Source organism: Apus apus, chromosome 14 (assembly GCF_020740795.1).
Source record: "Apus apus isolate bApuApu2 chromosome 14, bApuApu2.pri.cur, whole genome shotgun sequence".
NCBI classification, from domain to species: domain Eukaryota; kingdom Metazoa; phylum Chordata; class Aves; order Apodiformes; family Apodidae; genus Apus; species Apus apus.
Window position 1 is genome coordinate 3,344,392 of NC_067295.1, and position 14,713 is coordinate 3,359,104.

General features: G+C 52.7%; 1 protein-coding gene across 2 annotated transcripts in view; it reads left to right on the top strand.

The window, feature by feature from the left end:
* The window catches only part of MAP2K3 (mitogen-activated protein kinase kinase 3), a 33,161-nt gene extending 19,188 nt beyond the window's left edge, over nt 1–13,973 (top strand). For both annotated transcript variants that reach the window (XM_051632378.1, XM_051632377.1), the window contains exons 3-13: nt 218–287; nt 2,194–2,242; nt 5,159–5,272; nt 5,731–5,850; nt 6,306–6,422; nt 6,583–6,634; nt 6,836–6,963; nt 7,592–7,669; nt 9,793–9,932; nt 10,689–10,734; nt 11,185–13,973. In XM_051632378.1, the coding sequence (XP_051488338.1) occupies nt 218–287; nt 2,194–2,242; nt 5,159–5,272; nt 5,731–5,850; nt 6,306–6,422; nt 6,583–6,634; nt 6,836–6,963; nt 7,592–7,669; nt 9,793–9,932; nt 10,689–10,734; nt 11,185–11,268 (998 nt within the window). In that variant the 3' untranslated portion in view covers nt 11,269–13,973. The remainder of the gene's footprint in view (nt 1–217; nt 288–2,193; nt 2,243–5,158; nt 5,273–5,730; nt 5,851–6,305; nt 6,423–6,582; nt 6,635–6,835; nt 6,964–7,591; nt 7,670–9,792; nt 9,933–10,688; nt 10,735–11,184) is intronic.
* Nucleotides 13,974–14,713: the final 740 nt, after the last annotated feature.

Consider the following 14,713-nt stretch of genomic DNA (forward strand, 5'->3'; position numbering starts at 1 on the left):
GCTTGACAGGGACATTGAGACCCACTTGTGCTTCTGGCTCTTGCCTGAAATTTTGGGCAAATGGTCATGAGCACTGTGACCCTCCTGTCATCTCGCTGTAGCTGCAGTGTAAGGGGTCCAGGCCCTGCCTCCCCTGCCTGGTGGCTGCAGGCAAGGGGATGCTTGAAGCAAGAAAAGTAAAAATGCCAGTTGCTCACATGTGCATCTTCTCTTCCAGTGAAAAGCAAGAAGAAACGGGAGCTGAGGATAACATGTGTCCCCATCAAACAGCCCGTCGCCAACACAACGTAAGTGTCTGTTGCTTAAAGCCAGCTGGAGCTTCTCCAAAGCTGGGTTCAACCCTGTGTCAGGAATGGCTCCTGTAAATTTCACAGAACCAGGATAGTTAATTTTTTCTCTTAAGCTCTGGCTTGTGGGTGATGAGAAGGAATTACACACGTGTGCGTGCACACGCATACAGCCTGTGTCCATCCGGGAGGTGCCTGTTGGCCTTGAAATGGCTGAAAGACAAAGGCCAGGAGGCTGCTGGGAGACTTCCTTCAGTCTTCCTGGCATGGCTGTGCCAATGCCAAAGGACGAAGTCGTGGTGGAGAGAGCAAATCTGCCCGAGGGAAGAAGAGGGAAAGGTTTTTAATGCAAGGGAAGAGAAGAGTGTGTGTCCTCTCCCTGGCCTGTGCATCAGGGCTAGTTTGAGTTGTTTGCAGCTCCCCACCTTGGTGCAAAGAGGACAGGAATATGCCACACACTGCTTGGTGCAGGGTCCTGTGCCCAACTATATCTCAGGGCACTGGAATTTCTCTCTGCCCTGTTTGTTTTGTGCGGCTGATGCTTGTTACACTGTGGAGGAGAGCCCAGGGTAGTGACACTTGGTTTGACAAAGAGCAGGCCGCTTAAATTCCTCTCCCATGGTGCTCTTTCAAAACACCTTGGGCCTTGTTTGCTCCAGAAACTTTCTAGAGACCCTCCCAGCTCCAGGAGAGCAGTGAAATCCCCGGAGGGGAAATAACACTACTGAAAACCCCAGGTAGAGAGGGCAGATCTGCCAGAGGGGGAGCCAAGGGAGCTCCTTCATTTAATCCCGTGCAGCCCGACATGCAGACGCCGAGCCCTGCACGCAGCAGCCACCTCCTTCCCCCACGGGTGCATCTGTCTCTGCTCCTATCAGTGTCTGAATTTCCCCTGGAGAAGGCATCACCCTGGAGTTTGCAGGGCTCTTGCATGCCCAGAGCACTCATGTAAAAGCTGGTATGAGCTAGCCACAGGTTTTCTTTGTGCTTTTCAAGCTGCAGTGCAAATATTTGCACAGCACAGGGCTTTTTTTTCTGTGAGCCTGAAGTACTTCCTTGAAGCTGGAGGTTGTTGTATTGCTTTGATGGGAGCTGCGAGGCTGAACCAGTTGGGCAGTCTCCACTCTTAGAATGTCCCAGGGGATGGGGAGGGCAGGGATGTGAGGCACGAGGGACAAAACGCTGGTGCCGGCTCTAAAAGTCCCGTGCTGCCCATAATGGGAAGTGGGCAGCAAAGAGGAAAAAAGTCATCAAGGAAAAGACTTTCGCCTGCGCTGTGTTGTGCAAAGTGTGACACTGAGGTGCTGCCTGCCCTGCCTGCTGCTCTGCTCTGCTCTGCCTGCCCTGCCTGCTGCTCTGCTCTGCTCTGCCTGCCCTGCCTGCTGCTCTGCTCTGCCTGCCCTGCCTGCTGCTCTGCCTGAAACAGGCAGGCGAGTGTACACAAATGACTCAGGGGTGAGGAATTACCTGTTGCTCCCCCGGCGTGTGTTTCGGGCTACGTGGCTGTCCTGTTACAACACCTGCCTGTCAAAACATGACAGCTGGGCTGCTCTGTCACAGAAGTGTCTCGTCTCCTCGGTCTTGGTTCCTTGGGCTCCTGAGCAGGGATAGTTTTGTAGCCTGTTGGTTTGATGCACATCCCACCAAGCTGACTCTGGGGTTCTTGCTGGTTGTGTGCAGCTGAGGTGGCACTGGCACAATTAAAGCATTTGTGACTTTTTGGGGGGGGCTGGTTTCAACCCACAACAAGGCACAGTGGAAAGCAGCAGCTGAAAGTGCTTGAAGGAACGTGAAATTTGGCTCTGGCCAAGAGGGTTAATGAAGTTGGGCTTTCTCCTGACTCTCTCTTTTTTTTTTCTTTTTTTTTTCTTTTTTTTCTTTTCTTTTTTTTTTTTTTTTTTTGCAGGCCCCCAAGGAACCTGGACTCCAGAACGTTCATTACCATCGGAGATAAAGTACGTGTCAATGGGGCCTATTTTTTTTGCTTGCTTCCAGTTTTGTTTGCCCCTGGTATGGGGAGTTTCATTGATCATGCCTGACAACCTGTCAAATCAGATCCTGACACTTCAGAGCAGCCCACGAGGACAGTGCCATCCTGGTGCTGCAGCCTCATGGGATGCATCTTTGCAGGGCTGAGACTTCCCACAGCAGGACCTTTCCCCTGTGGAGCAATGGGGTGTCTTTGTGTGTTTAGAGCAGTTACCTGGGGGAGCTGAACATGTCACCCTGCCTGCAAGACAGCTTGTCTCTGAGCCTTTGTGCTCCCTGGCTGGTGCCTTCTGCTTGTAGGCAGTCCCTGCAAGGCAGGTGGGTGTCCAAGGCTGGGTGTGCAGTTTTCTCCATAGTGGGAGATCACAGTGGTCCCTTGGCAGCCCCACTGGCTGCAGTGATCTGAATGCAGGGACCCAGCCCATCCACCCTGAATCAGCATGGCCTCCCCATGCTCTCTGGCTACCCAAAACAAAGTCCCCTTTGTCCTACTGACCCGCAGGGCTGTGCCTCTGGCCCAGGAGAAAGCTGGACACAAAGCTTCTCTCCTGCTCTCCAAAGCCTTTCCTGCTGACCTGATGAAAAACACTGCTAGAAATAGCCAGGGTCTCTCTTTTATTTCTTTCTCTTGTTACTGGCTCTCCTGGGGCTGCAGGAGGCTGTTTGCAGATGAGCTAAAAATACCATTGGATCAGCCCTGTATCTAGCTGCTTATCTTCCAGGCTGGGAGGTGGCTTGTCTGATGGGATCTGGGCCCCTTGGCCTCTGTGCAAGGGTTTAGGTTTGAGGGACTGATACAATAGTAGAGAAGGGGAGAGGAGAAGAAGCTTTGGCTGGGTCTGGAGAACAGCCCTGCTGCCTGTGTCATTTTCTGGCCATTGTGTTGTGTGTATTAATAGCTTGGGGAGAGATGCTCTCTGTACCAGCCTGGGCACAGGGTGTGCATGAGGGAGTGCTGGAGCTTGTGGAAAGCTCTCTAGACTTGCACCCTGCACTGGTGTTGGCAGGGGGGGTCTGCCCAGGTATTTTTGGAGGAAGAGGGCTTGGGGGGAAGACCAGCTTTGGGGTGTGGGTGATGACCTTGGGTCCATGGGATTCATGGAAGTGATGCCGTGTCCGCTCTACCACCGAACACCCCAGGGCACGGAGTGAGTGATGCTGGGGACAGGAATGATGCTGGGGTGGGGGGAATGATTCTGGGGCTGGAGGAATGATGCTGGGGAGGGGAGCACCAGCTCCGTCGGTGCCTCTGTTGCTGGGCAGGGCAATGCTGCTTCCTGGAGCGTGCTGGGAACCGCCAGCTTCTGGGGAAGCCTTAGGGTAAATGCCAGGAAAAAAAAACCAACACACCCCAAACAATAACCTGGAACAACTACAGAACACGTGTCCTGAAAAGCACCACCAGATCCTTCCTGGAGGCCCCTGCAGGAGTTGTGAGCCTGTGCTGCTCCTCTGCCAGCTGCCCGGGGGGCTGGATGTGTCCCCGTTAGCCCTGTTCTCCTCTTTTCTGGCCTCTCCCAGTCCTGCCCAGGAAAGGGCCGGCCCCTTCCTGTGCCGGGCAGCGCATAACTCGGAGCTGAGCTCAGGCACAGACCTCTCTTGCTCCCTCCCTCGGCCGCCCGCCAGCCACATCTGGCTCCAATAACCAGAGGCAGGGCTGGCAGGAAGGTCTGTTGGAGCTGGTCGCTGCTGGCCATGCTGCGGCCAGCGCCAAGGGGAGCTTTGCTGGCCAGGAGCCCAGCAGCCGCATCTCCCAGCTTTGCTCCTTCACACCAGAAGCTGTTTCCTCTCCGCTCTGGGCGTAGCACGCAGGCACAGTATCCGGCGCTGTGCCCTGGGTGTTTTCCCACCCTGGCTGCCTTTGTGGCTACTGGGGCAATTTGGCATCCTGCTATTATATTTTTGTGTTCCCTGAGACCGGAGGAAAACTGGAGGCAGGGCAAAGCCTGGCTTGAAAGGTCTGTGACTTGTTAGGAGCGATGAACGCAGCAACCAAAAATAGCCCGTGTCTCGTTGCACAGTTCGTGCCCTGCCCAGCAGAGCAATTGCAGGGGAACACGTCTGGAGGGAAACTTGTTCATAGCTTGAGCAGGAGCTCCCTAGCTCCCTGCTGCCTGGGGCACCCACTTGTCTGAGCACTGGAGATGGGTTTTTTTTCCCAGCTTGAAGTGAGATTTATGTAGTTGCACTTTGTCTGAGTTCCTTTGTTGGTGCTAACTCCTGATTTATGGTGCTGGCTGCTTTCTGGTGGTGGGAGAAAGTTTGGAAAGCAGGTAAAACTCCCCAGTCATTAGGAATGGAGTTGCTGGGTGGCTGGGTCTACCATCCCATCTAAGAAGGGCTTTGCACAGGTGTTATTAGACAGGGAGGTGTGTTTATGACCCGTGATCTCTTGGGTTGCAGGGTGAGGTGGGGGGATCCCAGCTGCACGTGGGGATTTGGAGCTGTGGCAGAGGCTTCCAACTGCTGCCCGTGCTGGCACAGGAGCTGCTAAAATCCTGCAGGTAGTTCAGCAACTGCAGAAACACCCTCGTGTGGGGGATCCCCAGCAGGCAGAGAGGCACCAACCTTTGGTGCCCTTTCCAGTGGCAGCATGCCCTGGCTTAAAGGATGAAAGTCCTGATCTCTAGCTGCAGAGGGGGAATTAAATGAGCTCTGTTGAGTACAGGGTGAGAGGGTTTGGGCTCTGGTTCTATAGAGCAAAAAATACACCCAATTTCTCTTAAGTGTGGTGCTTGTGATACATACAGAAGCTGGTTGAGTCCTGTAGGTACCATTATTTGGAAGCACTCTGCAAGTGTTGGACCTTTGCTGATGTCCCTGGTGATGAGCGTGCCTGGATCTGAATTTTTTTTTTTTTTTTTTGGTCTCTCTTCTTTAAGAACTTCGAGGTGGAAGCTGATGACCTGGTGACAATTTCAGAGCTGGGCCGTGGGGCCTATGGTGTGGTGGAGAAAGTCCGGCACGCGCAGAGCGGCACCATCATGGCTGTGAAGGTGAGGACAGCTGCTTGCTGAGGGACATGGAGGGAGGGGAGAGACTCTACTGAACTCCACTGCTTGTGGCAAAATGGAGACAGGCTTGTCTCTTGTTTGGCAGCCTCTGGTATCCCCGGTGTGGCTGTTGGAGGGTCTGTGCTGATACCAGGTGGACACTGTGTGGTTGATCAGCAGGCTGTGAAAGCCAGGCTTGGTGCCTGCTGTTGGATAGTCCAGGGTTTGGATGTCACAGTGCCTGTCCAGGCTGCTGGCCTGATCCTGCATCCACTGAAGAGCTTGCCAAGGGTTTGTCATTCATTTGGAAGAGGGAGTCTGGGCATCTTCTGGGGTGCTACTAGCTGCAAAATAATCCCCAAAACACCCGCCTTGGTCTCAGAACCACAGGTCCTCTGTGTCAGCCTGGGTTGTAGTGGTGTCATCCCACCTACCTCAGACCTCTCTTGTATTTGTCTCAGAGGATTCGAGCAACTGTGAACACTCAGGAGCAGAAGAGGTTATTGATGGACTTGGACATCTCCATGAGGACAGTTGACTGCTTCTACACGGTCACTTTCTACGGAGCCCTCTTCCGTGAGGTACTGAGCCGGTGGATGGCTGGTGGGCTGCACAGTTCCTGGGGCCCCTGTGATTGTGCTGAAGCCACTAAAGTGTCCCAAACCATGTCTGCTTCCTTCAGCCCACCTGGGCTATTTGAGATGTTGCCATGACCTCAAGTCAAAGGCTTGTCTCTATCGGGCAGTGTTGAGCAGGTCCCATTCTATGGCAGGTGCCCAAGCACATTGTCCATGGCCTGGACTGGCTTTGGTGTAGACCCTCAAAGGGAGCCATTGCAGGTGGTTTTAGTGGCACTTGGACATCTGTGCCCATCACTATCCAGTGCAGAGCCTGTGTGCTGGTGCTGGGCATGGCAGGGACCTTGGCTTCCCCGTGTGGAAGGGGCAGTGTCTGTGTCCCGTCTGTCCCCACCTCTCCCTTCCTATCCTGGGGATTTCAGGAAATTCCCTCTCAGCTGCTTCCTCTTCATCTGCAGGGTGATGTGTGGATCTGCATGGAGCTCATGGACACCTCCCTAGATAAATTCTACAAGAAAGTTCTGGAGAAGAAGAAAACCATCCCTGAGGACATTTTGGGGAAAATGGCCGTGTCTGTGAGTGCCTTTTGTGTTCTTACATGGTTTTGTGCATCCTCTGAGCCCGTTGGAGGTCTGTGTTCAACCCCAGGGCATGTGGAAACAGGTGGTGTGTTAGTGGTGGAAATCTGGAGCTGTGAGTGATTAATGGAGGCTCTTTTGCTGTGTTTGTTCCCAGATTGTACGAGCTCTGGAGCATCTGCACAGTAAACTGTCCGTAATCCATAGAGGTAGGTGCTGGATGAGGTTAGTGTGATGTGGCTGGAGATCTAGCCTTGAAATAAATTGTGTGAGGACCCCTTCCCAGGAGATCTGTGATATGTCCCTCTGGGATGCCTACATTGGGATCTAGTGGTCCTTGGGACCATGGTGGACAGCCATGTCAGGCTCTGCAAAGGCCCAACCTGCCCTGTTATGTTTTTCTCTCTTAGATGTGAAACCTTCCAATGTGCTGATCAACAAGGAGGGACACGTGAAAATGTGTGATTTTGGGATCAGTGGCTACTTGGTGGACTCTGTGGCCAAGACCATGGATGCTGGCTGCAAACCATACATGGCTGTAAGTGTGCTTTTGTGGGGCTGGCAGCCTTCAGCTGCCTTCTCGAAGAGTCTGCTGCTTAGGAATCAGTCTTGGATCATCTCTGTCCTGAGATAGAAAGCACTTCAGAGTGCTCCGGGCTTCCTGACACAGTAAAGTCTTCCATGGGTGGGATTACCTGCCTGTAGGCCCAGCTCAGCATGTTAATCCTGCAGCAGACTCTTCCTTTGCCACCTTCCATTTGCAGAAGGGTGAAAGACTGGCTGGTGCTGGCTGTGGTGGTTGGAAGGGCTGCTCTTGTTGGCGAGAAAATGCTGAGGCTCTTATTGGCAGGATCATTTATTTTCATCCTCTCAAGTCAGCATGAGTTTCCCTTTGCCATCTGTGGCATCTGTGTGGGTAGCTCGTGCTCCTGGAGAAAGGATCAGGCTGCAGGGACAGTCCAAGTCTCACTCAGGAGCTGGAGGAGAGAGTTATGTGGCTTGTGTGGAGCAATCAGTACTAGATGTAACCTCTGACCCTGTCTCCATGGGGATATGAGCCAGGGAAATCCACCCAACCTGGATTTTGGAGCCAGAGACTTGCTCTGGGGGAATTTACACTGGGAAAACAAGACAGAGTTGTAATATCTTCCATCTTGCTGTTACAGCCAGAAAGAATAAACCCTGAGCTGAACCAGAAGGGCTACAACGTGAAGTCGGATGTCTGGAGCCTGGGGATCACAATGGTAACACCTGCAGCCCTGGGCTGGGGTCTGTGCTGGTGGGGCTCCAGCCCTGCCCTGTGGCAGCTGGTGGCTTCACCCCTGGGTGGGTTCCCACCCAGCAGGGCTGAACTGTGAGCGTGGGAGCACAGGGCATGAGATGAATTAGCCAGGGCACAGGGTGGGGGTGCTGCCCCATGCACTCAGGGGTCCCTCAGCCCTCAGCAGGGTTGCTGTGAGCTGGGACATGCAGCCAGCATTGCTGCAGGCTCTTGCAAGCTTGCTAGGGGATCGTAGAATCATGAAATTGTTTGGTTTGGAATGGACTTTAAAGATCATCTAGTTCCAGCCCCCCTACATAATCCACCTTCTGTCCCTTCCCTTTCCTCCTCTCCCTTCTTGCTTGTTCCTGCTGGATCCTGGGGGATACCCAAAGGTCTGATATACCCACATGGGTCCCTTGTACCCCCTTGCTTGGTTTCACAGGGTTGCTTGTGTACAATGCCAGCTCCAAACAGCTCCAGTTCGTTCTGAACTAGGGTGGTGTGGATGACAGACTCCCAGCAGGCAGTACCTGGATGGCATTGGGCTTGGACATCCAAGAGTCTGGCTTTGAATTGCTCTGCAGTTCCCTGTGCACTGGCTGGGGAAGCAGCCAGTGGAGCAGGGTTTGCTGGAGCTGGGTCCCAGCCTTCCCACATGCAGGAAGACTCAGTTAGCAAAGCCTTGCAGCAGGATGGGGGTGAGTTATCCTGCCCTGCTGCAGCAAGGGGTGCTGAGCATGGTTTGCAGCAGGTCCTGCCTGCAGGGTAGTTCAGAACAGCCAACAGGAAGGGGAAATACTTTCAGTTCCAAAATCGCAGCTGCTCAGGGTGGTTTATCTACCTCCTGCAAGAAACAGATCGTGCAGAAAGCAGCTGAAATCTGGCTCCAGAGGACAAAGGAAATCCCAGCTGTTGGCTTGGAGGGGATGCTGCCTGGGAACGTGTTCTTCACTTTCCAGGAGACTGTCTCTTTGTGGGTAGATTGTTTTTCAGTAATGCACCCTGTGAGCTGGGACCTGTTTTGGGCACCGTGTCCCTGTGTTTTTGTGAGCTGCACAGATCTCTTGGCAGATATTCCCTCTGCCCCAGCTAGTTTTGGCCACAGAGCCAAACCCAAACCCCTCTCCTTGGTGTCCCCATGCCAGAGCAGAGCTAGCTGGAAATGTAATCAGCTCCAGTGTTCCTCCCAAGGTGCAGGAAGCTGTGGGATGGGAGATTGCCTGAATGACAAATCTCAACCTTTCCAAAGCTGGATGGGAGAGAGGGGACCTTGCTGACAGACTGCCAGCCTGCAACTGAGTGGAACCCTGACCTGGCTGATTCCCTCTTTGTCCTGGGCTGGCTTCCTGAGGGTTATTTATTTCTTTATATTTAATTAAAAAAAAAATAATTCTGAAGGGATTTGATTGCTGGTTTTAGGACCATTGAGTTGCGAGGCTACTCCAGGCTGTTCTGGGCTGGTGGCTTCATTCAGCTGGTGGCTGAGATGCCCCTGGCCTGAGCCAGAGGCAGGGGTCCCTGGCTCTACCCTGCATCCTTTTGGATTTCTCATTCCTTCCATCCCATCCCACCTGACCAGGCATATCTGGAGGTTCTAAGAGCTGATCCTTTGCATGAGGCAACCACCCAAGAGCTGTGACAGGCTTTTTCCTGGGTGACAGAACAGAGGTGACTTGTAGGAAGGCAAAGTTGTTCCCAAGTGATGTTTTAGCACTTAGTTTTTCTTGGGTTTGTGGATTTTTTTATCAGTCTAGCTCCTACAGTATTAGTCTGAAGCCCAGAGGCTGGATTATGGAGAGCAAAGCACTTTGGAAGCTGGTGCAGGAACAGCGTGCTGTTGTTATCTTTTTAAATAATCCCATTTTACATATCTTTGGTGGCTTCCTGTAAATGCATTAATATGCTGAACCAGCCTCAAAAGGAAGTATTTTTGGCCTCTGGGTCTTTCTATAAAAAAAAAAAAAGAAGAAAAAAAGTGGTGTGACCCAAATTGAAAATGGTTTGTAAGGAAAGAGGTTTTTTGTTTTGAATCCAGAGGCTGAGGTAGGCTGCCTGGGGCTGTGCTCAACCTGGTGTCTCATGTCAGCTTGTCTCCACCCTCAGATCGAGTTGGCCATTCTTCGTTTCCCATATGAGTCCTGGGGGACCCCCTTCCAACAGCTCAAGCAGGTGGTGGAGGAACCTTCACCCCAGCTGCCCACCGATCGCTTCTCCAAGGAGTTTGTGGACTTCACGGCACAGTGGTGAGTGACCAGCAGGGACTGGTGGCTTCCCCCAGCCTGGCTGAACAGGAGGCCTGATCTGTGGGGGTTTGGAGCAGAGCGTGGGGCTGGGTTTGTCCTTTCAGAGCCCACCTCTCCCCACCTCACCCTACCCAGGCTGGTGCTCCTCTTCACACCTTACCTCACCCAGCAGGAAGCGCTGCCCAAGCTGGTTTTGCTCTCAGCCTGACTCACCCAGGCTGGTTGTGGAAGGTGCAGAGGTTTCTCTTCTTCCTTTGAGGTCGTTGCTGCTGAAATTTTGGTGGTTCCTGGCAAAGCAGCAATGAAACAAGAACGAACCCCTGGCAGCATCTGGGTGAAAGCTGATTTGTGGTTTTGTGGGTTCTGCGTACAGTGGCTGCTCCTCAGGGTGTCCCTCTGCTCCCTGGGTGCTGCTTGGAGCTGCCAGGCAGGGGTCAACCCACCCAGGCAAGGCTCAAACGAGCGTTGAGATGATCTGCCCACCCTTCACATGGTGGGAAACCATCTCCTCCCTGTCTGTGCTGGTCTGTGCAGGACAGACTGCAGCAGGCTGCTTGCCTGGTGCTTTTCATGGCAAAGCCACCATGAGTTGGCCTTGCCCAGTTACCTGCCTGGCTGCTTTGCTGGTGGTTCAAACCTGCTTGGCCAAGGAGGGAGTTCTGCTTTTGAGAAGGACGTCATGTTGGTTGGGAAGGGGAGATGCCTTGTGATAGACCCTAAAAAAGAGCCCTTCTCTCCCATTTTTTTGTCTTCCAGCTTAAGGAAGAACCCCGCTGAGCGAATGAACTATTTAGAACTTATGGTAAGTGTGAAGCCATTTCTGCTGGTCTTCATCACAACATGTTTCACAAGTCAAACAAATGGTCCAGCAGGTGCTAGGAAAATGGGACAATGGGATGTGTGGGTGATTTTTCAGGAATGGAGTAGGATGGGTGTAGTGTGTCTAAGGTGGAAGGGTGTGTTAATTTCATGGGTGTTAGGGTCAGGGTTTCCAGGTGTTTTCATCCTCTGCTCTTGTTTGGCGAGTTTAGACCTCAAACGGTGGCAGTGCAGCTGCCAAAGTGGGCTGTCCTGCTGGGGCTGAACCTAGAAACACCAAGCCTGAAAGCGTTAGTTGATCTCTTAGCTAAAGGATGGTGTTTGTGGGAGGAGGTTGGTGTCCTTCCCTCAGCACCTTGCCAGCTGTGTGACTGGTCTCTTGGGTTTGTCTGTCCTCAGTGTCAGCTGATGTTTCCTCTGGTCTTGTTGGCAGGAACACCCTTTCTTTACCTTGCACGACACCAAAGAGACTGATATGGCCTCCTTTGTGACAGAGATCCTCGGGGAAGACTCCTAACTCCAACCTCACGGCTTCGTGCAGTCCCCTCCATCCCAGCTTCCCCGCACAAGAGCGACTGAGGACTCGAGTTGATGGTGGTTTGCACAAATCTCACTTCCCCAGCCCGTGGGCATCTGTGGCCCCATCTGGCCTCGCCATCTCTTTTCTCTTTGCCCTGTAAACGAAATCCCCCAGGATGAGCCTTTTGAAGCCAACACCTTTCCAACTAAGCCATGGAGATGGAAGGCTCAGGAGTTCCCTGCTGATGCCAGCATATCCCTCCTGGGGAGAGGATGGTGTCCTTGGTGCCTGAGCTGGGCCAGGGCAGAGTGTGCCAGGAGACAACTCCCCTCCCCAGCAGCACGGGGTACAGTGCAGGGCTTTGTGTGTCTTTGCTGCCTGAGGAAGACAGAGAGAAAAAATAACCTTCTGCTGTGCTTGCCCCACTCCCCTCCCCTGCCTGTCAGGGCTTGCTCACCTGCCCGTTGTGCCCAGCTCTAGAGGCCCCCAGGAGCTTGCACAGCTTTCTGGGGGGCTGTGGGGCTCCCTGAGCACACCCACTGTTCACTCCAAGGGCTGTTTTAATGCCTGGCTCAACATCTGAATGATGTTCCAAGGCAGCACCAGACTGTCCCCCTCCCTCAATCCGTATGCTGCTCCCTTGGGGGGGGAACCCACCATGTTTCAAGGAGCCACCTGGACAGAAGCTGCCACCCACGCTCACCCCGCGCCTGCCCACGGGGCCTCACCCAGCACACACTGCTCCCTTCCCCACACTGGCACCAGGTGACACAGGGGGACAAGCAGGTCCCTGGGCACTGCCTGTCTCCTCCTTCAAGCCCTGGGCCTGGGAGGACACATCCCCATTCCAGACATCCAACGCCTTTCACAGCTCTGGCACCTGGAGTCTACGTTGCTCCATCTCCCTTCCAATTGCTCCATCTCCCTTCCAAGCTGGGGCTCACGTAAGACCTCGCACTGTGACACCTGCTCATTTTGGAGGCTGTATTTTCACCCCTGTGTCCCAAACTACCTTCAACCCCTCCAGCTGCCCCCCGAGGCACCAGCCAAGATCCAAACCCCACCGACTCGCGCGGGGGCTGCGACAGTTGTACATTTTATATCTATATATAATGGACTTTGTAACATGTTTCCTAGTTTTAATCTAACTTGCTATAAATTAAAGCCCTTCAGCGTGGGAGGAGGGAGGAGCAGTTCCTTCTCCACTAACAAATCCACTGTGAAAACCTGGTGTGTTTCCCTGCTCTCCCAGCCTGAGCAACCTGCACGGAGCTCCGGGAGCAAACGGGATTTCTGTCTTCTACTGTAAATGATCACGGGATAAATGCACGGGCTGTGGGTTTTGTTGGGGTTTGTTTGTTTGTTTTTTTTAATAGATTGAGTTTTCAGAGGGGTTTTTGTTTTTTTTTTCTTTTCTAATATATATTTGTGTGTGTGTATGTGTGTGCTATATATATATTATATTTTTAAATCAATGATGAATGTGTGAATGTCTATGTGGCCAGCAGATTTGGTGAAATGGCTAGTGTTTTTCTGGCTAAATTTGGGGTGGAGGGGAAGGGATCATTAGAAGACACCCTGCCCTAAGACTTTTTTTTTCTTGGTAAAAAAACCCAAACAAAACAAGAAATGCATCTGGTTTTTAGCTGAATCTTTTAAAAATGTGTTTTCCTGAAATTCACACCCTGGAGGTCTGGATTTCAGGGTGCATTTCCAGCATTCAGGGCCCCCCACCCAATGAAGAATGATGTGCCCCTAAATTAATTATCTCCCCACTCCTGGAGCTCAGGGTTTGAAGGCGATGCTGGGGACCCTCTGCCTGGGAACAGGGCTGCTCCACCATCTATTCCTGTGAGCTGCTCCCAGGGGAAGCTGCTTCAGAGCAAATGGTTTTTAGTGCTTTGTGCCCCCCTGCTGGGCACAGTTCCCCCCCCCAACACACACTGCTCCAGTCCTCCTCTCTGAGTTGATAAACCCCGAGAGAACCAGCCCAGGCTGCAAGCTGGACAAACCCTGTTCAGCTTTGGGTTGACCTTGAAGCCCCCACCCTACCTCTTCGTGTAAAATAAGGAAATAATTGATGTTCCCCACGTCTCAGTCCTGCTCTGCAAACCACCCGAGGCTCTCCAGGAGCACCTGCTTTTTGGTTTGACAGCTTTTTGCATCAGATGTACAATTGTCTTTTTTTTTTTTCTTCTTTCATAGTTGGTTACTTCAGATTGTTTTTCGTTTTGAGGTTGAACATTTTTTCCCTCCCTCTTCTCTCCTTGTTTCAGCCCCTTTCCCCTTCCTCTGTCTCACCCTTTTTTGGTGCTTTGGAAAATTATGATTTTTATTTTTTTTTTAATTTTTTTTTTTCCTTCTCCTTGCATTTCTCCTGGATAAAGTCCCAATTCCTGTGTTTTGGGGAAGGGGAGCATCTGCCCTCTCAAACACTGGGGAGATGCCTCTAGGGTGGGCTTGGGACCCTGTGGATGAAGCAAGGCTTTGCTGAAGAGGCAAACACAACCCCTCTGTGTGCCATGCAGGGCTTACCTGTCCTGCTGCATCCCCTCTGCCAGGGTGGGGGGAACCAGCCTGGCTTTAAGCTGGACGAGGATTTTGACTTGCAGTGGAAACCCCTCTAGCCTTGTGTTCTTGAGAACAGTCTGTACCCATTAAACCCAGTCATTGGTTTCAATAAAATTCACCCTCAGATCTGCTTCTTGGCGTCTCTTTTGTTGTAGAATCACAGACTGGTTTGGGTTGGAAGGGACCTTAAAGATCACCCAGTTCCAACCCCCCTGCACGGGCAGGGACACCTCCCATCAGCCCAGGTTGCTCCAAGCCCCATCCAACCTGCCCTTCAACACTTCCAGGGATGGGGCAGCCACAGCTTCTCTGGGCAACCTGTTCCAGTGTCTCACCATCCTTGCAGGAAATAATTTCTTCTTAATATCTCATTTAAATCTCTTCTCTTCCAGTTTGAAACCATTCCCCCTTGTCTTCTCCCTCCCTGCCCTTGTCCCAAGCCCCTCCCCAGCTTTCCTGGAGCCCCTTCAGGCACTGGAAGGTGCTCTGAGGTCTCCCTGGTGCCTTCTCCAGGCTGAACACCCCAACTCCCAGCCTGTCTCCAGAGCTGAGCTGCTCCAGCCTCTGAGCATCTTTGTGCCTCTGGATTCGCTCCAACAGCTCTGTGTCCTTTTTTTATGTTGGGGGCTCCAGAACTGGACCCAGCACTGCAGGGGGGTCACACCAGGACCTGGTTGGATTTCTGAGCTGTGAGCACATACTGACAGCTCATGTTGGGCTTCTCATCACCCAACACCCCCAAGCCCTTCTCAGGGCTGCTCTCCATCAGTTGCTGCAGTTTGAGAACCAGAGTTGGTCCAGTCGGGCTCTTGAGCTCCCCAGGGATGGGTGGGTGTCCCAGGATGGGGTCCTGGCACCTGTCTGCTTTGTC